General features: G+C 44.0%; 1 protein-coding gene across 2 annotated transcripts in view; it reads right to left on the bottom strand.

The window, feature by feature from the left end:
- Positions 1–1404: 1404 nt before the first annotated feature.
- The window catches only part of SLC25A37 (solute carrier family 25 member 37), a 40270-nt gene continuing 16209 nt past the window's right edge, over positions 1405–25465 (bottom strand). For both annotated transcript variants that reach the window (XM_083713775.1, XM_083713776.1), the window contains exons 2-4: positions 12578–12806; positions 9626–9682; positions 1405–8252 (exon numbers count right to left, since the gene is read on the bottom strand). In XM_083713775.1, the coding sequence (XP_083569901.1) occupies positions 7732–8252; positions 9626–9682; positions 12578–12806 (807 nt within the window). In that variant the 3' untranslated portion in view covers positions 1405–7731. The remainder of the gene's footprint in view (positions 8253–9625; positions 9683–12577; positions 12807–25465) is intronic.

The following is a 25465-nucleotide window of genomic DNA, read 5'->3' as shown; positions in this document are numbered from 1 at the left end:
ATCTACTTCCACAGTTTTAAATCTACTTGCACTGTCTCATGTGCTAGAGACATTGTTTCATAAAATAATGCAGGCTACTGAATTCTGTACATTTATGAATTTCTTATCAACTACCAAATTATGAAATCCTTTCCTAGGGTCATGGAGGGGGTCTGTGTCTTTCCATCACCCATCTCCAAATACACAGGATATGTATTTCTACATATAGTGTGCATTATAACATAGCACTGGGGCCTGCAAATGGTACCCACGGATACCATCAGACAACTTTTCCAAGCCCAACAGGAGCTACTGCCACTCCCAATTTATTTATTTTTATTTGTCAGGAAGGGATCTGTTTTTTGGCAGTGTTTTATTTGTTGGGGGGGGGGTGTTCTACCGGCTGCTGTGGGGGAGTCTCAGCGATCACCAAATTTTCTTCTGTAAAACAGTTGTTTTGTGGTGCTTCCACATGCAGAAAAAAGATAAGAGCTGCTTTGCACATCCATCTGTGATGCCAGAGTCAACAGGTATGCAGAAGATGTACCTCTGAACACGTATTTGTGTGCTTACAACACATTTTAAGGTACATGTCTTCACTTTGATGTCAGTACCAGGTTTGTACAGGTGAAACTCGAAATATTATAATATCGTGGAAAAGTTCATTTATTTTAGTAATTCAACTTAAAAGGTGAAACTAATATATAAGATAGACTCATGATATGCAAAGCGAGATAGTCAAGCCTTTATTTGTTATAATTGTGATGATCAGAGGACACCCAGGTTCAAATCCCACCCCATCCGCAGCCATGAAGCTCACCGAGTTATTTTGGGTCAGTCATTCAGTGAGCCTGCTCTACCGCACAGGGATGTGGGGAAAATAAAATGAAGGAACAGAACCATGGAACACCGCCCTGGGATCCTTGGAGGTAGGTGGGATAAAATATAATTAACATATTGCAGAATTCTGCCCCACAGACAACTTGAATATAAGTTCCTAGTTACCATTTAAGGTAAAGGTAAAGGTACCCCTGCCCGTATGGGCCAGTCTTGCCAGACTCTGGGGTTGTGCGTCCATCTCACTCAAGAGGCCAGGGGCCAGCGCTGTCCGAAGACACTTCCGGGTCACGTGGCCAGTGTGACATCGCTGCTCTGGTGAGCCAGAGCTGCACACGGAAACGCCGTTTACCTTCCCGCTAGAAAGCGTTCCCTATTTATCTACTTGCGCCCGAGGGTGCTTTCGAACTGCTAGGTTGGCAGGCGCTGGGACCGAGCAACAGGAGCGCACCCCGCCGCGGGGATTCGAACCGCCGACCTTTCGATCGGCAAGCCCTAGGCGCTGAGGCTTTTACCCACAGCGCCACCCGCGTCCCACAGTTACCATTTACCCCCCCCCCCAAAAAAATCAAACACAAAATGCATGCATATGGAAATCAGATCAAATACTTTTATTTCTTAAGCTCCAGTGTTTTAACTGTAGCAGCATTTCGCAGAAAAACAACTTTCTCCCCTGTTAAATATATACATATACATATATGTAGAAACATTCTTTTAAAAAGTAGACATTGGTAAATACATAAAAAGGCAATTTTAGAAGAACAAAATATCAATTTTTAAAAATCCACCCTTGTTTTTTAAAAAATAAATGTGCGTTTATAGCATGCAAAGCAGCACTGTGTGCACTTGTCTGCTTTGTTTCTTAAAGACCTTTCAGAAAACTTTAGCTGCTAGAATATTTTAATTTCTTAAGCCAAGACATGGCATAGCTGAAGATGGCTTTAGAGCAGAGGCGGGGAGCGAGCCACCCCCCCCCCCCGATGTCATCGGGCTCCCCATGCCCATCAGCCTCAGCCACCATTAGCAATGGGCAGGAATGATGGCAGGTGTAGTCTGTAATCCCTGGAGAACACATTTCCTACTCTGTTTTAGAAGGGGAGCTCCAGTCCCAGCCACTGGTCATTAATGAGTATTCAGATTTGTTTGTTTTTTAAAAAATGAAGACTGCACTCAGAGAGCATCCCACGGGTGGCTGTCAGAATCTTCCCCAGCTGCTTCACAGATTAGCTTCTGAGAAGCCAGCCAAGTTCATGGTGACATCCTAGCCTCTGATCTGGATTGCAAGGAAATCAATTCAAATAGGCATCAAGGGAGACCAGTCTTTAAATGTAAGCCTGTCCCCAATTGTGTGCACAGTGGCTGGTGAGGTTTAAAGCAGAAAACATGATGACGAGGCTCCTGAACCCTGCCCTCCCCATTCTACCCAACACACACACCTTCTTACAGAATTACAATCTGGCTAGGGAAAATGACCTCAGGAGCCAGACTGCTGGTGTGCACATGTAGGGCTGGAACATAGCCAGAAGGATGGTCCAGCAAGCCCCCACCCCCATGCCTCTTTTGTATTTTGAATCATATTCCCAACAGAATAAAATATACTAGCCAGCAGAGTTTTGGGCTGGGTCAGTTATATTTGGTTGATTTTAGACTGTTACTGTCCTTAAGGTCACAGGCATGTATTAACGGCAGCAGCATAAGGGACACGGCTACAGATCTCCCTCCCGCAGCAACGTCTGTCTTCTCATGCATGCATTCTGCAACATTAGCAAGCACAGATGCTGCTGTGAACTGGATCCCTGATTGGCTAGCTTGTGCTGCTTCTTTTTCAGTCACACCACTAGTCAATGCATGAGCTGATTCCAAACTGCTTTTCCCAGAGGCCTATTTTCCAACTCGACTGGGAGACTGCTTCACACTTTCTTGTGATACAGGGTTTTGTGCATAAAATGTTTTAAAATGTGCAGTGATTAAGCAGGCATGTGGCATAACCAACATGCTACAGACCCTTGCAGCATGTTCCTGTAGTGGAAGACTTGTGATTATCCACCAGTCGCTTGGGCAAAAGCAACTCTGATCTACGAATAGAAAGTTGGGTCCAATTCAAAAAAAGCTATGTCACTAGTTCTGTGCACAGTTCATCCAAGGCAAGCCCTGTCCAAACATACACATCCAACAAATTTCTGAAAAGGAGGGATTTTCAAAAGCAGCTTGTAGTAAGGCATTGAGCAGGGCGGGTGAGGGTGCATCCCTACTATTCAAAGGGGGAAACAATTGGCCATGAATACTTGCCCTAGTCCTGAGCATTCTGCTGAACCCATGTCTGGGTTGTGGCACTTCAGAATGTAAGAGGGAGGTTTACATTATATATCAAGTGTGATGGAACCTCCAGATGTTGTTGCACTAAAACTCCCATCATCCCCATCTACAATGGGCACTGGTAGAGTTAGCAGGAGCGGGAGTCCAATATCTGGAGGGCCACAAGGCTCCCCACCCGTGTCCGTACAAAAATTCTATTGGCAAAGAAATCTAGATTGTACGGGAACCTAGCCTAGTCTTCTGCCTGACATGCTGGGACAGGTGTAGAAATCAACTTTAAATTTCAGTCCTCAAGGTTATTGCTAAACTCTCCTCTGGTTTGTATGACACTCTGGAATGTCTTTTCCCTCTACATTCCAAAGGCTGAAAATGCTACATACACACTGTTAAGAGAATGAAAAATAATCCTATTTATTTTGCAACCTAATATCCATTTTCAGTTGAACAAACAGGCAACTAGCAATGATGCACACACATTCGTCTTCCAGCAGTAGCTGCTATAATAATTCTGTTTTCCCCAGTCAAGTAATGCACTAACCCTGCTTTTAGCCAACATGCCTCTAGCTCTCATACATCTCCAAAAAGGCAACAGCAAAGATTATTCCCCAACAATAGGAAGTTACTCAAGGGCCAAGTTACTAAATGTATGCTGGGACTGCTGTCTGCATTTATATCCAAGTGATCAGCGCCTGTATTCAGAAGGGCAATGAAAATCAGCATGCAAGTACATTGCAGAAGAAAATTTGACTGAAGGTACTGAGTGGTACCTTTAAAAAAATCCTTCAGCTTCCTGGAAATCATTCAGTGAGAAGAATTAACAGAATGGTTTTAAAACTTAGTGCAAGCCTGACAACAAATTCAATATTTACTCGGGGTAGAAGCATTGTAGTTAATGGACATGTTTAGCTTAGGTTCATTAATTTCAATGGGTCTACTCTGTGTAGGATACAGTGGAATACCACCCAAAACCTCCTTCTGCTCCAAACATATATGCTAAGAAAGCCGAGAAGCAAGAGACACATGATTTTGAAAATGCTTAAGTAGTGATTCAAGAGGTGTTTTACAAATTCAACTGTGCACCTCTACAATCAATATTTGACCACCAGGAACAGAATCCTCTTTTTGCCAGAGAATACAAACACACACACATGGAAGAGAGAAACCCACCTAAATCAAAATAAATGCCACAGCAGGGTGAGGGGAGATCAAAATTTGTCTGATATAACCATCAAATGGCAGGAGGCTTTGGGACTGGTTATCCCTCCACAGGAAGACCTTAGGACACCTTCAGAATGCAGATGATCACCCCTGTCAAGTAAAGGGCAATTCCAGGTGTAGTGCTTTGGCCAGTGATCACGGCAAGTTCTAGGGCAGACCTCCGTGTTACGCCCAACCCTGAAGACAACACTTGTGTCAGTTACTCCCCGGCTGCCCATCCCAGTAGGAACCCTTCCCCCAAGTGGTGAGATCAGGCGCCTGTGTTGTGTGGACATACAATCACAACATGGTAAAGGTGACCCTACTGACCATGTCAGGATGAGGTGGGGAGATGGAGGGAAAATTTACATGGGGTGCTCTTTCAAGAACCAGCCCCATATCACGCACACCCTGTAGTTCTGCCACAAATATATTATGAACAGTGCTTTTTTGTGACAGTACTGACCAGTATGGAGTACCATCACCTTTTCCCCCTGCCCATGGTAGCCATTTTGTACTGAAACTCATGGTTCTTTTTAAAGATATGAGTACCGGCACCTTTTGGGTCTTTTCTGCACTCTCCCCCCTCCCCCCGCAAAAAAGCACTGATTAGAAAGATTTGGGATGGTGGCAAAAGGTAGCAGCCAATATGCAAATGAGCAGCAGCAGCAGCTCTAAGCCCACCAGAACCCACCAAAGAAAGAAAAGGAACCTCTGAGGTATTTTTGTTTCACTTCTCGCTGCTGAGGAAGCAGACTGGAATAATCTGAAGCAGTTGTGCATTAGTATTTATAATTAAAGTGATCAGGTTGAGCTTTGGCACTTTCAAGCACAAAAGCAACCATCTACAACCCATAGACTTGGAGCAGCCTTCATCCACATGGCACCCACCAGGTGTATGGAACTACCATTCCCATCAGGCTGATCTGCAGCCAGTCCACCAAGTGCATTGAGATTACTATGAAATAGCTGCTATTTATAAATAACTATTATTTATAAAGTGTATAGACCCAGGCACTTTGGAAGAGGCAGCCCGTTACAATTACCGGTATTTCTTATATATTGTTTAGTTAAATCCCAACAGGATTTCTTCTTCTTTTTTAAGTACCGTATTGACCCAAATATAAGATGCACCTGCAAATAAGCCACACTTATAAAATTCAAGGGGGGGGGGAGAAGAAAAGACAATACCCAAATATAAGCCACTCCCTTAAAATTCTGCAGGCACTCACACCTGTAAATGGCACCTGTAAATGTAGAAGAAAATCCTACGGGTACCATTCCCCCGCGCTCCGGGGATGCTTCCTCGGGGGGGGGGGGAGCTGTGCTGCTTTGCCGGCGGCCTCCCCCCCATCCCCCTGACGCCTTGGGGGAGGCATGGGAGCCACAGTCGGGATGGGTACCATTGTCCCACACCCCCAACAGCCCTCGTGCTGGCATCTGGGGGGGGCGCTCTCTCCATTCCGGCCCTGGAAGGCAAGGCAGGGCCATGGACCTAGCACAGCTGTTTCAGCAGTGATGTCGTAAAAGCCAACTTCTGTAAGGTTGCGAATTTAAGCCACACTTTTCATGGTTGGAATTGGGGGTGGGGGGAGTGTGGCTTATATTCGGGCCAATACGGTATCTTGCTTTAGAATTGTACATTTCCCACATACAGGGATGCGTAACACACAACAAACAGGACCATCCAGTTGCAGTCCTGATTTGCTAACTATATATATATATATAAAAAAAATACAGTGGTACCTCGAGTTACAAACGCCTCAGGTTACAAATGCTTCATGTTATAAACTCCGTTCACCTGGAAGAGTTACCTCGAGTTGAGAACTTTGCCCCAGGATGAGAATGGAAATCGTGTACCAGCGGCGCAGCGGCAGCAAGAGGCCCCATTAGTAAAAGCACACCTCTAGTTAAGAACAATTTCAGGTCAAGAACGGACCTCCGGAATGAAGTAAGTTCGTAACTATAGGTACCACTGTAAACTGTACTCTTTGTATGAACGAAACATTTCTGGGACAGCACAAAAGTTGTACATGTTCATAAAAAAGCAGACACAAAGCTATCACAAGTGCTAGAACTAACTCTACATACCTTCATTTGTACAGGCCAGAGGGCCAAGAGCAACATCACCGCTCTCTCTTTTTTTTTGGGGGGGGGGGGGGGGAGTGAAGTTTGTCTCTGCCTCTGCAAAGGCTTTTTGGTTCAGAGGCATTATAACTGTACCACAACAAAGAGCTGCCTTTTCTTGTCAGTCTTTTTTGCCTTTTCCTTTTTTAAAAACAACAACAAAAACAAGAAGTGATTCAAGGCAAGTTTTCCTAAGGAAATGTAAACTGATGCCCCACCCCTCAGCACACTTGCAGGAGTGAAATTTGCAAAAAAAAAAAAAAAACCACACACACACACACAGCTGCAAAAGGTCTTGGACAGGCACAGGGGTCTTAGTGGGGGAAAGTCACACAACACCTGTTCAGAAACTGAGATGCAATCTGGTTTTAAAGTACCATCAGAGGCATTTAAGGGTTTGCTAAAACACAGTTTTATGCAAAACTACGTACAGTACTCTTGGTCTTCTACTCGGTATTAGTCAAAACTGGTTGAAGTTTCCAGAAGTGCCTACCGATCCCAATACATTAAAAGGGAAATGACTCACATAAGGCAGTTTCTTAAGATTTCAAAGTCCTACACCTCTTTGAGTATCCAGTTTCAGAAGAATTTAAGGAGCTGTTTAAGGATTGAGAATTCTTGACACTGGACAACAAGTGATGATTAAAGCCATTCTGGTTTAGGAGGGGTGGGGATAATGCTATTCACAATTTTTCAAAATAGTGCAGAAGCCTCTTCTGACACACACACAAAAAGAACTCTTGTTCAGCTGTTAAAACTCTTAAAAGCCACCCAACTCACTGATATAGAAAAATAAAAGGATAAACATTATCCATCAATTTATATTGCATAATTTCTCTATATAGAACTTTGTTAAGCTAAAAGGCTCAATCTTTTACATTTTCAAAGAGGGGAAAGTCCAATCCACAAGAACTCTCTTTGCCCCTTGCCCCTCAGGGGGCAGCCCTCAAAAGCATTTCAAGCCTTGTAGAACCCTGTACAAACTGGTCACAGTTATAAACTCCAAATAAAACTATAAATACTTGTTCAAGCCAAACAATCCTTGCACAATATGGTTTAACAAAAGCGGGGGGAAGGTACAGAATCAATTTCTCTGGCATCTAAGAAAACACACACACACACACACACACACACACACACAGAGCAGTCCCCAGGGGTGAATCTACCAGAAACCTTTACACAGTCACATAAAGAGCCCTGGAGAATTCCAGCACCCCCACAAAGGGACTCTGCCATCTCAGAGGTTCTGGGTTGCAGCTGCAGCACCAGGACATGTCAGCATGGCGTCCCTTTCTCCAGTTCACGCTTTGTAAGTGCATATTTGAAGAATTCATACACAGACCAGGAAATGGCAGTTGAAGGCATCTGGTATATCACCCTTGCCTGGACCCCCTTAAAATACCCAGCGATGCCCCCCAGCTGGTACACTGTCCTAAAGGCATTGGCCATTCCAGAGAGATGTCCGCTAACGTTCACAGAACTCAACACCATGTTCTCTTGCGTGTTGAGGAGAGTCTTGCAGACGTCCAGGGGAGTCGTGGCGGCAGCCGCCACAGCCCCAGCCACAGCCCCCGATATGATGTGCGTACTTGGATTGTACTGTCGACAGGGGTTGATCTGCTCCTGCATGAACTCATAGGTCATGAAGTGAATGGCTTGGAAGGGGATGTTCATGGTGAGCTGGGTGCTGTAGCTCCGGTAGAAGGCACCCATCCCTTCCGTCCGATGCACCGTCCGGATGCACTCCAGGACCGTCTTGTACGGAGAGTTGTACATCTGCATGCGCTGCTTCACCACTGGCTCAGTGGGCAGGGAGGCACAGCGAGGTGTTGGGTGCGCCCCGAGCAGGGAAACAAAAGAAATAAGAAAAGCCAAATTACATGCAATTCACAGATTTCGGCAGTGCGTACCAACCAATAACAGAATAGTAAATAATGGCCATTGTAATTTCCCAGATAATATATTTGAGGAAGACAAAGTCCCAAAAGTTTAATTTCAGAATTACAAGATCTGAAAAGTTTAAAATTTTAAACTTGCAAAGCCAAATACACTAAAGTATCTGGCAGATTAAATATCAGTCACCCAATCCACTGTCAAGTTTAAAGTAGATTTCATGTGGATTCTCAAGGCTGCCAAGCGGGGACATTTGTCAGTCACAAAATTGTCTGTATCAGACAGAGGCCACATTCAGACCTTACCTTTACAGCACTATGGTGCCACCTTAAACAGTCATGGCTTCCCCCAACAAACGCTGAATGCTGAGAGCTTTTAGGAGACCCCTATTCCCCTCACAGAGCTATTATTTCCAGCATGGTTTGACAATCAATGCCTCTTCACAGGGAACTCTGAGAACTGTAGCTCTGTGAGGGTAATAGGGGCTTAACAAACTACAGCTCCCAGAATTCTTGGATGGAAGCCATGGCTGTTTAAAGTGGTATCATGGAACTTAAAAGCATGGCGTGATGGGAGCTGGAGTTGCCCTTTCTGAAACAAAACTAATGTAATTGCTCTAAATATACCGTTTCAATTCCCAGGTGACCCTCGCAGAAATTTGGGAGTCATTTGCCAGTCAGTACTGACAATGCTAGGGACGTGGGTGGCGCTGTGGGTTAAACCACAGAGCCTAGGACTTGCCCATCAAAAGGTTGGTGGTTCAAATCCCCACGAAGGGGTGAGCTCCCATTGCTCAGTCCCTGCTCCTGCCAACCTAGCAGTTCGAAAGCACATCAAAGTGCAAGTAGATAAATAGGTACTGCTCCAGCGGGGAGGTAAACAGCATTTCCGTGCACTGCTCTGGTTCGCCAGAAGCCGCTTAGTCATGATGGCCACATGACCCAGAAGCTGTACACCGGCTCCCTCGGCCAATAAAGCGAGATGAGCGCCGCAACCCCAGAGTCGGTCACGACTGGACCTAATGGTCAGGGGTCCCTTAACCCTTACCTTTTTACTGACAATGTGTCTCCCAATCTGCAACATTTCATTTACTTATTTGACTCCATTTGTGAATAGTTTCCCATAAAAACTCTTGGGGGGGGGGGAATCAACAATAAAACAGTTTAAAATGAAAAAACAATTCAAAGCACTATGTAGGTCTTATGGGTTCCTGGCAATTTTAATTCTCCTTTCCTCCTCTCCACACCACAGAACCATCGATAGGCGAGGGCATTACCTTCAGCTGGATTCATAACGCCATCATGGAGGAGGGTAGCTAAGCTCCCAGCCATTCCTGCACAAACATACAAAAAAGACAAGTCCCCTTTCACAAATCAATCCTCAACAATTCGCCTTTCCTTTTGCACCCAAATGAGCTCTTGAATGCACAATACATAATCACCCTTATTTAGGCAACAACATCAGGAATGACATTGCTCCTTTTAAAAAGAAAAAGAAAAACAGCCCCCACAACACTTTTATATAAAAAAGCCACAGTAGACATATGAAAGCATCCACCATTTGCAAAAATGCAGCGCAGCAACTTGTAAGAGACCATCTGGGGGAAGAATGGTTCTTCTTTGGCAGTTCGTTCTTATGAAATTCATCTGTGCAGTTGTGCAAAGCAAGTCTGTCTTTTAAACTGTCTACCTTCCCATACTGGGGGGGGAGGGAGCAACCGCAATCTCAAACCAAAACACAAGAAGATAAACCTCCAAAGATTCTCAACAAAAGACACATTCTTATTTGCACTCCCAATTTGCATTTCTGAATGAAGTCTTAACATATTTCAAATATGATACTGGATACGTAAAACATAACATTATTAAGATTATGTACAGCCATGACATGCTATTTAAAACACTTTTCTAAAGTGTCCCAATTGGATCAACTGAAAATAAATAAATCCTATTTGTTTCAGAACACTGTTGTTTTTTAAGTTTTTTTATCCCTCCATTATTCTTCTGTGGCTATGGCATCATGCTGTCATTCTGAGCAAGGGAAATATGCTAAGTGCTGCTCCCTTCAAACAATCCTTTAATGTGAGGGGAAAGGCAGGGGACAAATAAATATATAATCATAATGTTGGGGTATGAGAGAGATTCCCCAGCACCAAGAAGACACAGTTCATTAGGTGTGACTGGCCACACAGCCAGCAATAGCTGACATGTCCCCTGAAATGGCCATGGGCAACGGAAGAGACACTGGGTTGCATCCAAAGAGGCTCCTGTTCAGAGTAGACCTACTGAAATTAATACACAAAGCTGACTTGGGTCCATTCATTTTAATGGGCCTACTCTAAGTTAGTTGAAAGCGACCCACTGTTTGCATCTGCTATATGCACTGGATTCTTTAAAACTGATTTCTGCATATTAAATAATATTTCAGAGGCACACACACACACACACACACACACACACACACACACATATATATATTTAAAAAACACCCTGCATAATACTATACACATTGACTTGTATTTTAGACCACCAAGCCTGAAATACGGACTGCATTTAAATTGGATGTTTTTCTACATTAATCCATTAATCTGGGGTTACAAAGCCAGGCAGGTGCAAATTCAGAGAGTGAACGATTTATTCCATGGGTTATTACTATAGTTCCCTCAAGAGTGGGAATATCAGCACAGGCCCCAAATAAAACCTCCCAAAAGAAAGGTCAGATACCTCCAAATACTGGGGGACAAAGCAAGAACAAAGGCATTTGGCTGGCTAGACCAGAACGTAAGCTTCTGAAGATGACAGCCAAGAGAGGGAGGCAGGCAGGCAGGCAGACAAAGAGAATCGGGACCTTCTCCGCTTGGACTGCTCCTCCAGCCAACTTTATGTTATAGATCACTTGTTTTAGTGTTTTATAATTCTAAGCCACCTTGGCAACAGAGGCTGATTCCTTAGGGCAGAGGTTTTCAACCTTTTTGAGTCCATGGCTCCCTTGACCAACTACATTCTTTCTGTGGCACCCCTGCAGGGCTCAGGAGCCCAGTTATGTCCCCCCTTGCCTGCAGAGCTGGCAGCCTCTCACCCTTTTTCAAACACCCGCCCTTGTGAAGTGTTCCCTCTCTGAGCTGCCCCTCCCCTGCCCCACAGGGGCCTGGGACTTGTCTGTCCATTCCCAACAGCAAGGGCTGGAGGACTGGCTGGCTGGGCTCCCTCACCCACTTGCTTGCTTACTCCAAGGCTGCCTCAGCTCCTGGCAACCAGCACCCCCTGGCCAGCCCCAGAAGCACCATTCGCCTGGGAAGCTTGTAGCCAGGGCTACAGCCACAAACAGCTGTGCAAGCCTTTGGGAGGCAGAGACGCAAGAGGGCATCAGAGGGAGGGAAGGAAAGAGGGGCAGAGGCCAGTGTTGCCCACGGCACCCCTGACCATCATTCAAGGCACCCCAGGGTGACACAGCACGCAGGTTGAAAACCCACTGTCTTAGGGTGAACAGGGCACTGCCCCACCAACCCGTCTGCCATCAGCCAGCTCCCAGCTAGCCTGCCTTTCTACTTGCAACCTGTCTAAGGGGTGGCCATGCCTGTCAGCTTCCTCCTCCTCCTCCTCCTCCTCCTCCTCCCTGGTCTCAGTGTTGCCCTATAAAACTTAGCAGGGAGGCAGAGGATGGGGCAAAACTAGACCGGCTCTGGCTGCACTTACTGTTGATCTCTCTGCCTCCTGCCCTACAGTGTCCCAAAGGCACCAGCAACCACTGTGTCTTCAGTGCCCTGGCAGAAAGGCAATATATAAATGCAATGGATAGATTTAATAAGATTAGATACTGATTTAGAAGCAGAAGCAATTTCACACACACCCCCAAAAAAGCCCCAAGAACCTCCTTCCCTAGAGGGCTGCCCAAGCTTGACCAACAAGTTGCTTCAAGTATCTGCTTTCTATGGCCCCAACCAGAGTTGCTCAGGGTCAAATGCTTCTCCAACATCTAACTTTTAGGGCACTACGTAACTTCTGTATTCTTCATACACGAAACTCTAACACTGCTGATGCCTGTGGAAAACAGACAAGGAGTTGAATGCAGCAAGAGAGCGCTTAGGCGGCCACCGGCGGAGTCTTCCCAGCGTCTTTTTTCCAGAAGCAGAAATGCAGGCGGAAGATGCCAGAGCGCAAGAAAAAATGTACACCATTTGAGAGGCAAGGGACCAGGATGGCACCCTGGGCTGGTTATGTCAATATACCGTTGGCCAGGTGGCTGTTCCCTCCGTGGCGAATAATGTCACTGAAACTCCGTTTCATTTTCTCATAGCAGGCAAAGTACAGGGCATGCGCTGGGCCAGCTCCCACCACAGTCACGTTGATCCCTCGCAAGGGTCTCCAGAAGCCTTCCGTCTGGATCATCTTCTTCAGGGCCTCAAACACACTTCTGTACTGGGCTTTGGGGTCGGGCTGCAAACTCTGCATCCGGGTCTAGAAAGAAAGAAGTGAAGAAGCATGAGGGAAGCAGCCCTTGATGGCCCCCAGGATTAAGTTGAGAGCACCAGGTTCTGCCACTGAGCTTTTTTATCTAATCTAATCTTATCTATCTATGCATTTTTGCACTCAGGTGCCACAAAGGCAGCCACACTGATAAAACAAAGCCATTACACTCAGCAGCAAAACAAAACAGAATTAAACTACTCAATTGACAGTGCATTTGAAAGGAAAAGCGCTACCTAGTCCACTTGAAAGAGGATTGCAACAGAGATTGCCATATCTAGCTACCTTCCCAGTTAAAGACAACATGCCTGGGTGAATAAGAAAGGTTTTGCCTGGTGCCTAAAAACAGCCAGCGACTGTGCCAGGCATGCTCTCCTGGGGAAGCATTCCCCAAACAGGGAGCTATCACGGAACAGGCCCCTTATTGAGTTGGCATATGAAGCCGGGACTCAGACAATGTCCAGGTTGGTTCATGTGGGACAAGGCAGTCCTGGAGGAGCTATGAACTCCTAATCTGTGAAGACCTGTTTTAAAAATGAATATATAAGCCAAGGAACCTTACACACAGGCTCCAACAGCGCGCCAGTAGGGGGCGCTATAACTCAGCCAAACAGGATAGCACTTTCTCCCCACAAAACCCAGACCCTGAGAACTTTATTGCTGTTACTCTCAATACAACAGAAGCTGCAAACGAGAACTGTATGTACTTGCTCGCATGTCTCAGTAATGAGCACCCACTTTAAACAAGAGTAGAAATGAGTAGGACAAAGGAAGCGCCTTCTGTGGTTTCAGAGCCACATTATTCTGGGCCTGTTGTGCAAAAGCCAATTTTAATTTGTGCTGTAAAGATAATCATGCTGGGAAACGGTTTGGGGTAGAAGCAGCAGAAGATCAAGTACCAGGGCTAAGTGACAAACTATAATTAACATCATCAGATCTAGTTGGCACAGATATGAAATTGTTGCTCCTCCAACAAAATGTGCAATCTTCACTCAAACTACCCTCTTGTAAGATAGCAAATCCGGCACCATTTTAAAAAAAGGAATCTGGGGGAGCTTGGAAGTTTCAGATCCTTTAACTTGGCTTCTGTCCCAGGTAAACTGGCCCAAAGCATGGCACTAAAGCGGGAATCATTAAAATGAAGAGCAGGCTTTGGCAAGGAAGAATCAGCACGACTTCCAAACAGGAAGCTCATCATACCTAGCATTCATTGAGGCCACACCTTGATGAAAGCAGAAGATAAAAACCCCACGGCCTGCCTAATTACTATATATGAATTTTGGAAAAGACTGAAATATTATGAGAATTGAAATTTGTATTCTCCCCTACTTATATTGTACACATATTGGGGGGAAACCCTGACACCCCCACCCAAGTATTTATATATGCCCACCTGGTTGAGAAACACCTGTCTAAAATCAGGGATTGTTACAGAGGAGCTCATCCCAACCTACACTCTGCACACACCCCAGAATCACATTATTATCAGTATTGTCATTATTTTCCTCAGCAGGTGGCAGTGCACTGAGCACAGAAGAGAGAGAAAAAGCAAGTCTGGGTGCTGACTGCATGTATCATGCACCAGTTACTGTCAGAGTAGGACCTGGGAGACCAGGGTGCGAATCCCCACTCAGCCGTGAAGCTCCCTGGGTGCCCTTGCGCCAGTTGCTCACTCTCTGCCTAACCTACAGGGAATAAATGAGGAGGGGGAGAAGCATGTAGGCCACCTTGAGCTGCTTGGAGAAAAAGCTGCAGTGTAAATTAGCCCCAGAGAGCAAAAACAAATCCTGGTATTGTATTGTATTGTGGCATCCACAGTGACTCAGCAATCAAACCTATTGTTCTGGAGTGTCCTCTCTGTCTACGCCTGAGCTCAAACATGTGAAAATAATTGTGAGATTACAGCTAGCACACAAGCTAAGCCTGAAGTGTGATGCAGCTGCAAAAGGCAACAGGCACATGTGATTTGAAGTAAAAAGAACCACATTTCCAAGCCATGAGCATCAATGGTGTCACTTTATTCTGCACTAGCTACACCTCCTCTGGCACACGATGTATCCCTCTGGTGCCACACTTTCTAAAAAAAGTATAGTCCGGGGTGTCCAACCTGAGGCCCTTGAGTTGTTTCTGAACTTCAACTTCCACCAGCCCCAGCCGTCATAGTCAGGGATGATGGGAGTTGTGGTTCAGCATTATCTGGAGAGCTACAGGTTCCCCATTTCTGAAACAGAGAAAGTGGAAAGGGTTCAGGAAGAAGACAATGACGATGGTCAGAGGTATAAAAATAAGTCCTTAGATTGTGGAGGCTGGAAACATGATAGAACTCTTCAAATCCTCCAACAGCGATCAAACAGAAGAGGACACATCCACACCATACATTTAAAGCACATCCACACCACTTTAACAGTTCATTTATCAAAGAGCTACAGTTTGCAGCAGCCTACAAACTACAATTCCCAGGATTATTTGAGGGAAAGCCATTCTCAAGTGCACCCACCTCACCCAACAACCCTATGATTCAAATGGTAATTATCGCATTAGTGCTTTTTGGAATCTGTGTCCGAGCGCATGATCTCAGGACAGCAAGACTCTGGGATGCAATTCAAGCTACTTGGCTGGAAGGAAGAACCAATGCTGCCAGTGCAGACTGGACTTGTCCCAACAGCCTGATGTCAGCCTGAGCAATGCAGATCACTGTCATTCTGTGCAAATGCTCATTAGCTCTCGCTTCCCTGCTCATTAAACATGTCTGGAAATGTACCTGCTCTCAAAGCTTACAAGTTTTGTGTGCATGTGCTAATGATGTTCCACCAAGGTACAGCCAAAAGGTATAGTCAGGCTGTGCCATGGTCTCAGGTGCTCCAGCTCTTCAGTGGCAAAGCTAGGAACTCACTAGCCAGCCAAGAAATCTCCACTTTGCTGTTTTAATTGCTTAAGGCAATGCTTAATAGTCACCTGGATTGTTTCTACTGGTTCAGGCCTGGGCTGTTTAAGCTGCCGAGAAATCAAAGCAGAGGCCCAGCAAGTCTACTCAAGCCCCACAGAGCTGCTTGCTTGCGTCTCTCCTTTGAAGAACGGCATTCCAACCTGGAGCACAAAACCACTCTGAGCAGCAGGACAGCATCTCTCGCTCTGCAGTCTCACAGCTCTGCCTCAGCGAGAAGAGGGGGTTCCCACCACCTTGCCACTGTCAACAGCAAGGTGCAAATCCAGGCTTCCTTACTAACACAAGTACAGCAAATCCCACTTCAACACAACCACCTATTTACAAGGATGAAAAAGGGATGCAATTCTAATCCCAGAAGATTGTCTCATTTGCTGCAAAGAAAAATGCAAGAGAAGAATTACAGCGGATAAACACCAATTTGCCAGCTGCCAAAAAACTTGAGATTGGCCAGTCACATGATGAACACATAACCAGCCTTGGCACAGCCTTCCTAGAAGCAATTAAAGGAACTGTGTATTTATATCACATTTGTGTTTATATCACATTTGCATGTATTTATGTATTTTTCCATATATCTCCCTGCCTCCCTTGGGCCAGCAATCTGGAAAGCAAGCAAAAGCCATACCAATGCCTATGTGCTTCTCCAAGTCAATTTCAAGCAGTACTTTTTTCGGGGGGTACTTTGGGGTACACAGCACTGACACCTCTTTTTTGGTTGCTGTTAAAAAGTATGGCACTTACTGTAACAACTTCTATTGTCTTTTTTTAAAATAATTTTTTTATTAAGTTTTTTTCCATAAAATCCCCAATCGTACAAATTTCACATCACATATTTTAACTTTTTGGACCTCCCTCAACTCCTCTAACAATCATCCGTAGTTGAATTCCTAACTTCACATTCCTTAATTCTAATATCGCCTTTAAATAAAAAAAAATTTCCCCTCATTTACATTCTTACAATATTTCTTACTTTTTTCACAAAGCTTCTTTAAAACACACTAGCGTTATATGCTCTTCACATATAGTTTTCAAATATTCTCTGAACTTTCCCCAGTCCTCTAAAAACCTATGATCCCTTTGGAATCTAATTTTTCCAGTTAATTTATCCAGTTCTGCATAATCTGTTAGTTTTGTTCTCCATTCTTCCAAGGTCGGTACTTCTTCTTGTTTCCATTTTTGAGCCATCAATATTCTCGCTGCTATTATTGCATACTGAAAGAGTTTACAGTCCCTCTTATTTATATCTTTTCTAGTTATTCCCAGTAAGAAGGTTTCTGGTTTCTTTACAAAGCTATATTTCAGCATTTTCTTTAACTCATTGTAAATCATTTCCCAGAACCCCTTCACTTTCTTACACCCCCACCACATATGAATAAATGTACCCTCTTTCTCTTTACATTTCCAACATTTGTTACAAGTTTTGTACATTTTTTCCAATTTAACTGGTGTCATATACCATCTGTATACCATTTTCATAACATTTTCTTTTAACGTAGTACACGCTGTAAATTTCATATTTTCATTCCATATTTTTTGCCAATCTTCCATATCTATATTGTATCCTAAATCTCTGGCCCATTGAATCATAACCACTTTTACTTCCTCATTTATCGTGTGCCATTCCAATAAAATTTTATACATTTTCGAGATTATCTTACAGTCATTGTTAACAATTTCTATTTGAAATTTCGATTCTTTTTCTTTATACCCTTTTTCTTTCACATCCTTTTTGAACATATCGTTTATCTGATGGTAGTGCAGCCAGTTGTATACATGTTCTTTTACTTGCTCATATGGTTTTAATCTCAATTTCTCTCCTTCTTTCACCACTAGATCTCCATAAGTAATCCATTCACTCCTTATGTTAGTTTTCTTGACTCCTATAACCTCAAGTAGGGATAACCAATGTGGAACCCCCATTTCTAATAGGTTTTTATATCTGTCCCATACTTCAATTAGCGATTTCCGGAAGATATGGTTTTCAAAATATTTGTAACCCTTTTTCTTCTCTTGCCATAGATGCGCATGCCACGCAAATCTGTTATCAAATCCTTCTAAGTCCAGGTGTTTTGTATTCTTAAGTTTTATCCATTCTTTTATCCAGCAAAGACATGATGCCTCATAGTATAACTTCAAGTCTGGCAGGGCAAAGCCTCCTCTTTCTTTTGCATCTGTTAGTAATTTATATTTAATTCTCGGCTTTTTGCCCTGCCAGATATATCTTGAAATCACTCTTTGCCATTCCTTAAAAATCGTTACTCCTTTTAAAATTGGAATCATCTGAAATAAAAATAACATCTTTGGTAGCATCGACATCTTGATCATTGAAATTCTACCCCAAAAGGATAGTTTTAACCTTCCCCATACCTCCAGATCTTTCTTAATTCCATTCCACACCGGAACATAATTGTTCTGAAATAAGTCAATATTTTTTGGAGTTAACCATATTCCCAAATATTTAACTTTTTTAACAATTTCAATACCCATCTGTTGTTGCAGCACTTCCATCATTGTTTGTTCCATATTTTTAATTATAATTTTAGTTGTTTTCCTGTTTAATGTAAAACCTGCCACATCGCCAAATTTTTCAATTTCCTCCAACACTTCAGTTGCACTATTCATCGGATCTTCCATCATTATAACCAAATCATCGGCAAAGGCTTTAACTTTATATTCGTTTTGGCCTAATGTCACCCGCTTTATCTTTTCGTTTTTCCTAATAGGAATTCAGAAAGACCTCCAGGACCATTATAAACAGTAAAGGTGAGAGCGGACAGCCCTGTCTAGTACCTTTTGATATTTTGATTTCTTCTGTTATCACATTATTTACTATCAACTTCGCCTTTTGTTCTGTATATATTGCCTTAATTCCATTAAAGAAATCATTCCCCATTTCCATATATTCTAAGTTTTTCAACATGAAATCCCATGACACATTATCAAATGCCTTTTCGGCATCTACAAACATTAACATTGCTCGTTTCTCATTCCTGGCTGTCAGATATTCCAAAATATTTATTATGTTCCTCACATTATCTTTCATCTGTCTGCCAGGAAGGAAACCCGCTTGGTCCTCATGAATGATTTCTTGTAATACCTTTTTTAATCTCTTTGCCATTATTCCTGCGAAGATTTTATAATCCGTGTTTAATAAAGAATTGGTCTATAGTTCTTTACTTGAGTTAAGTCCGCATCCTCTTTTGGGATAAAGGTTATAAATGCATCTTTCCAGGTCTCTGGAATCTCTCTCTCTTTTAAAATATTATTAATTACTTTCTTTAACGGTGTCATCAAAATTGGTCTCAGTTCTTTGTAATACCTTGCTGTAAAACCATCTGGTCCTGGGGCTTTCCTGTTTTTCAATTCTGTTATTACCTCCTTAATCTCCTCAATATCAATCGGGGTGTTCAGCCTCTCTATTGCTTCTGTCTTCTTCTATTGTCTATTGTATGAGGCAAACATGCTTGTCATTAATGCCTCCCAAAGCAGGCAAAGTAGTTTTAGGAGACTGATCTTGAAGATCTTACACACACACTTATATTATTAATAATTGCTTGATAATAATATTGCAGAAAATAGATAGCATCTATAATGTTGATTTCAGGTGTTGAGATGCTCCTGAAAGGTCAGACTTCTGCTCTAGGCTTTCCCTGCCCTGTGGAACAGAATCCCTGTTGAGATATAAAGAGTGGGACACACTCTTTATACTTCCTGGAAACCACTGGAGATACTTTTGTTTCCAGAAGCTTTTCCTAACATACGTGAAACCAACATTATTATGGCACTTGTAAGAAAGGCTGCAGCCGGGGAGCAGCGTTGGAACCCCTGGAGAGCCAGGGCCTGTCCGACAAGTCAATCCTGAGCTGCAATTGCCTGACTCTAGGCAAGCTCCCATGGGGACCCACCTGAGGCCCTATTGCCAAAGGGAAGAGAGAGACAAGGAAAGAAAGTTGGGCATCTCAAGGACATAAAAAATACTGTAACACCCAACTTTAATAAGCACGTTTTCATACCCTGAAGTGCTCCAAACATTGGTCTGGAGACTGCCCTTTTAGATAAAACAGAAAGTGAAGCCACAACTACCAGGTTTATCACGGCCTGACAGATAAAAAGGCAACAACAGAATTATGTAAGATGTCTTAGGGCCGGGGTGTTTTTTTTGGGGGGGGGTCCAGTCCGAGAATGGATTTATTTTGAGGATTTGTGAGTATTGGGCTTTGCTTCCTTTTACACTCACAACAAAAACTTGTTGACTAAGCCCATCATACAAAGCCAGATCACTTTCCAGGGATAGCTGGTCCAAGGGATAAATGCAAAGGGGGAAATGGAGCAGGGACATTTTTGAAATATTTGAGCACCACACCCAGTTTAGTCACAAGGAGGTTTATGTAAAATGAATCCTTCAGCTTGTTTACACTATTACAAGAGACACCCCTGTCTGCAAGACAGATCTGAAATTGCAGGCAGATATCAGAGCCTGCTGTTCCTGCTATATACACAAACACTTCTCATGCATACACAACTGCCTGGATCAGGCAAAAAGTCTACTGAGTCCAGCATTTTGTTTTGTTATGAATTGCAAGGGGAACCTGGAGCAAGATGCTGAGGTGCGGAGGGCTCTAGTTCAGGGTTCTAGCCAGCCATGCCCAAACTCCATTCCTGGATTTTCTGTTCTCCACCCTGCACCCCGCACCCAATTTCAATATTTAGTGCACTGAATATGCTCAGTCCTCACTGGGTTCTCTTTTGAGGGGCGGGGATCTCGCCCCACCCTCTGCAAGGAATGCTGTCTATCTGCAAATCATGGAGTGCCTGAAAGCCCACAGATACCTCCTCCTTGCGTGCAAACTGTGCCATTAGAGGTGTATGGGGCAGGAGCGGGGAATCTCTAGTCAGGAGGCCATTTCTCACCCACCAGCCCCACACATGTGATGTCACCCCAGTAGATAGGATCCACTTTGGAAGAGCGAATTTGCTGTTACTACTGCACAGAATTGTTTTGCCCTTCAAAATGACACACACACCCCCACCAAGACAGCTTGACAGATATAAACACAAGCCATTTTTTAAAGAACTGCACATTGAAACTGCTTAAGAACACCCAAATGGAGCATGCAGACCCCACTATGGTCTAAGGACAACAGTTTGAAAATATATTGCGAAGGGTGCTCTATCAGTGAGCTACAGTCCTGGCTTTTGCATCAGCAAGATGAGCATGGAAGTTGTTAAAATGAATGAACACCCAGCTCTCTGTGCAGGGTGTTGCAGGGACTGCATTTGACAAATTACAGCATTTCTGGCAAGTCCATTCACTTGCAAAACATACTTTCTGCTTTGAAGGGAACTGTGACACTTAGCAGCCCTGCTCAGCTGCTCTGATTTCATCACACGTAATCCATATGATTGCAAGCCTTCATAGCCATAGGCAGAGGCTTTTTTAAGCTTTTAGGACGAAAGTGATTCTCAACTTCATGCCCGATTTCAATACAATTATGGAATAAGAGAATGCAGACCAACAGACACTGGAAGAGCATAAAGCCCAGCTGTGCCTTTCTGCCACTCATCAGTGTTAGAAACTCAGCTATATAAGCTAGGTGCCAAATGGCTCCTTAAACCAAGGTTACAGTTGCCAAAACAGATTGTCTATAGTTGCCATTTTGGGCCAGACAGCTAAATCTTGTTTTTCAAATGACTGACTGTCACCTGGCTTGTTCAGATGACAATCTGGAGCTAGGTTAAGAACTTTGAGAACTTAAGGAAGAAAAGTCACTTTATCCACATATATATCGGATGACTCCTACCTCTTTTTGTTAATGGTGGCATGCAGTGCTATTTTTCTAGAAAAAGTGGTACCAGAACTCACCCTGAATGCATCCCTCATCCTCTTAGAATAGCAATGGTGCCTACCTGAGAGGTGCTAGAACTCACCTGAGAGATGCTAAAACTGAGTTCCAGGGAGTTCCAGCTGAAAAAAAGCCCTAGGCATGGACCATTCATAACGTAAGAATATTCTTCACAACTGCAAGCAGGGCACTGGAGCGGAATAAGTGAAGTACAAGCTACAACAAGTGACTATAATGTTGTTCAGCGCTCCTGTTCCGGCTGCACAGAAAATAGCATTTTGGTTCCTGAAATTCATTCTGATTGTGCATATAAAATATAACTGACATGTGGTTATATACAGGATGTGGTCTTAGTGTGTGAAAACTGTCCAGATCCAAGGAGCCCCAGGCATGAACCCCTAGATGGTGGAGATATCAGACAACATCCTGGCGCCCGGGCATCTTCACTTGGTCGCAAGGGGCTAAGAATTTCAAACACTCCTTCAAGGCTTATAGTACAAAACGCCCCTGGGTGAAGAACACAGAAGTGTGCCTGGGAAATAACATCATGAGGCACCTGTTAATACTGGCTTGGTAAGGAATCACATTGGTGCACACTCTTGTAAACAAGCTTTCTGCTTTCTGGGAAGGGTTTTCCACTCATCTTGGACAAGCCATTCTTTGGCAATGGAAACAAAATCCTGACAGTTCCCATTTGCACACACTCTCTAGCCGCTTGAATCAGCACCAAAAAATATCTCTCCAAGCTGAGCATCATATGAACATCTGAAATGCCCTTACACTCAGACCACGAGTCCACCCAGCCCAGGACTTCCTGGTATTATAAAATTAATTTTGTAAAGTAATGCACAGCATCCCATTCCTCACAGTGGCCAACCAGATGCCTCAATGGTGAACCGACAAATAGGGCATGAACAGAACAGCATTCTGCCACTGATGCTCCCATGCAGAACCTTTATTCGCAGGAAGGCCACTCTTGATCTTGATGGCAACATATAGCTATCATGGCTGGTTGGCTTTGGCAGCCTTATCCTCCACAGCAAGAACCCTCGACGAAGATCATCACATGAGATCAACCCTGAAGGGCTGTAGATATCTTGTAAAAGCCCTGGGTTGCATCCCATGCTGATCATACTCAGACCCACTGAAATTTGCAGACATGGCTAACCTAGGTCCGAGTATTCAATGGGTCTCCTCTTGAGTAGATGGGGCTCCTCAACCTGGGAAGGTGGCCCATTTAGAAGAAGAAAAACTCTGGTTCTAAATCTCCGCTGCCTTGTGGAACATCTTCAGGAGAAGAAAAGGCTAAGGGGCAAACCCTTCCAGCAACTCCTGCACTGACTGCTACTCCTCACTGTCTCAGGTAAAGATACCTTTTTATGTCCCTCTAAGGCATCCAATCCATTGGATCCCCACAGTTGCTGTCCAACAGCTCTGGAATTTTATGCCTCTGTTTAGATCAGGGTTTCCCAAACTTCTGAGTTCACTGATCCCTTTATGAGCTTATAAAGTCATTATTAACTGCAACCCAAATTCCTTGAGAATGTAAATGAAATACAATCAAGAAAAATCAATATATAACCAACATTTATCTATCAATCACCATTCCCAAGAATCATAAAATGTTTTTTTAAAGGAATATTGTTGCACTGTGGAATCATCTTATTAAATTTAGAAGTTCCTCAATGGCAACAGAAATGCACTCTATACATGCCCATGCCCTATATTTCTGGGGCTCATAGTTCCTAATTAAAATTTTCACTCTGTACCTCATAAATGCCTTTTCTAACCCTAGGCCCCCTCACCCTCTTCACAGACTCAAAACCCCAGGGAGAGGGGAGGGGAATATCTACCTGGAAACACTGGTTTAGATTGCAACCCACACTGTTATTATGCCCATGAATCCAGGATCTGTGCTACCCATCAGAATTATCAGTTCAGAAGCCAACATGAAGCATATGCAGGGCCTGCCCAAGATATTTTGCTGCTTCAGGTGAGGAACAAGATAGTAGTAGCAGTAGTAGTAGTAGTAGTAGTAGTAGTAGTAGTAGTAATTTATTTATACCCCACCCATCTGGCTGGGTTTCCCCAGCCTCTCTGGGTGGCTCCCAATAGAATATAAAAAATGGAATAAAACATCACACATTAAAAACATCCCAATACAGGGCTGCGTTCAGATGTCTTCTAAAAGTCAGATAGTAGTTTATTTCCTTGACATCTGATGGGAGGGCATTCCACAGGGCAGGCACCACTACCGAGAAGGCCCTCTGCCTGGTTCCCTGTAACTTCGCTTCTCATAGTGAGGGAACCGCCAGAAGGCCCTCGGAGCTGGACCTCAGTGTCTGGGCTGAACAATGGGGGTGGAGACGCTCCTTTAGGTCTACTGGGCCAAGGCCGTTTAGTGCTTTAAAGGTCAGTACCAACCCTTTGAATTGTGCTCGGAAACATACTGGGAGACAATGTAGGTCTTTAAGGACCAGTGTTATATGGTACCTCCACTCCTTGGCTTACATGTTCAGAAGCTGACTGGACTAGCAATCATGGCAATTGTGGCCACCACAAATGAGAGCAGTAGGCAAGTTTGGAGGGTGCATAGCACATACAGCCATCTTTCCACTACCTTGCTGCCACTTCCTGCCCTCCTGCCCAGCATCTGATGCCTGAAGGAGCTGACTCCCTCTGTCTAATGGTAGTACTGGCCTTGGACAGGCCCCCAAAATAAAAAAGCATCTGGAATCTACATTGCAGTAGCAAAGCACATATGACTAAGATCCATGAACGCTGGCCCTGGCATGCCTGTCTATGGAGAGATGCCACTAAAATGCTATTCTAGTAGAACACAACCAAAAAAATCCCTTTTAATGATGAACTTTAGTTTCCACTTAGCTTCCTGCAGACTATTTTGAGACATTGCATTCTGAGATTTACATTCCTACCACAAAGCTGCACTGGAAAACAAAATATGTCACAAGGATTTGGTGTTGAATCCCCTTTGGCTATGTCAATAAAAGCTAAAATAAAGATGTCTTGCAAGTGTGGACCCTGAAGCAGAACCAGTAGCAACTTGTGCTTGCCCAAGAATGGGAAATGCATGCAACTGCAGCCTGTGTGAAAACGGGGCTAGAGGGAAGCGCTGTATTTTAGGAATCCAAGCAGTTATGCTCCTTGGACATTCTTCATACTGGAGTACTGGTAGTGATAACCATGGACTTTTAGTGCCCAGTGCAGAGAGCAGTCAGTGCCTCCAAAATGTGGGGATGCTACAAGTCCCACTCATCCTGACAAGTCAATCCTCCACATCTGGGCTGTTGCTCAGTGATGGAGTAGGTGCTTTGCATACAGAAGATTACAGAGTCAATCCTTGGCAAACCCAGGGATGAGCTTTGCCCTCTTCGATCCAACAGCCCTTCAGGAAGTCATGGTACTTCTGCATCTTTGAACTTCTCCACAGCAGGAAGGCGCTCAGCCAACATGGCTGCTCCCATCACTGCACTGCCTGGGAAGGAAAAACCCCACCTACCAGCTCTTAAAGTGCTGAAAGGAAATAGGGCAAGCCAGAGCAAGCAAAATAAATCCCAGCCTTCTAGCTGACTACACATTATTAACAGTTAATAAGCCTTCTGCAGGGCGGGCACCCAAATTTGAACACAAACTCATTAAAAAAAGAAGAAGTCCCAGCACCTAGAGAGATGTGAAGGCCCAGTGGGGGGTGGGGACAGAATAATGGGGAGGAGGTCCTCAATTTTTCCATTTTTCTTCCAGGCCTTCACATATCTAGGAATACAACCCTCAGGTTAAGCCAACTGCTGATGACTGGAAGATAAAGTAATTGAGATTTTCTTTAGACATTAATGGGGCTG

The sequence above is a fragment of the Podarcis gaigeae genome (genome assembly GCF_964106915.1).
Source record: "Podarcis gaigeae genome assembly, chromosome: 15".
Classification (NCBI taxonomy): domain Eukaryota; kingdom Metazoa; phylum Chordata; class Lepidosauria; order Squamata; family Lacertidae; genus Podarcis; species Podarcis gaigeae.
The sequence above is the reverse complement of the archived record's forward strand: the minus strand, read 5'-3'. Positions and strand labels throughout refer to the sequence as shown.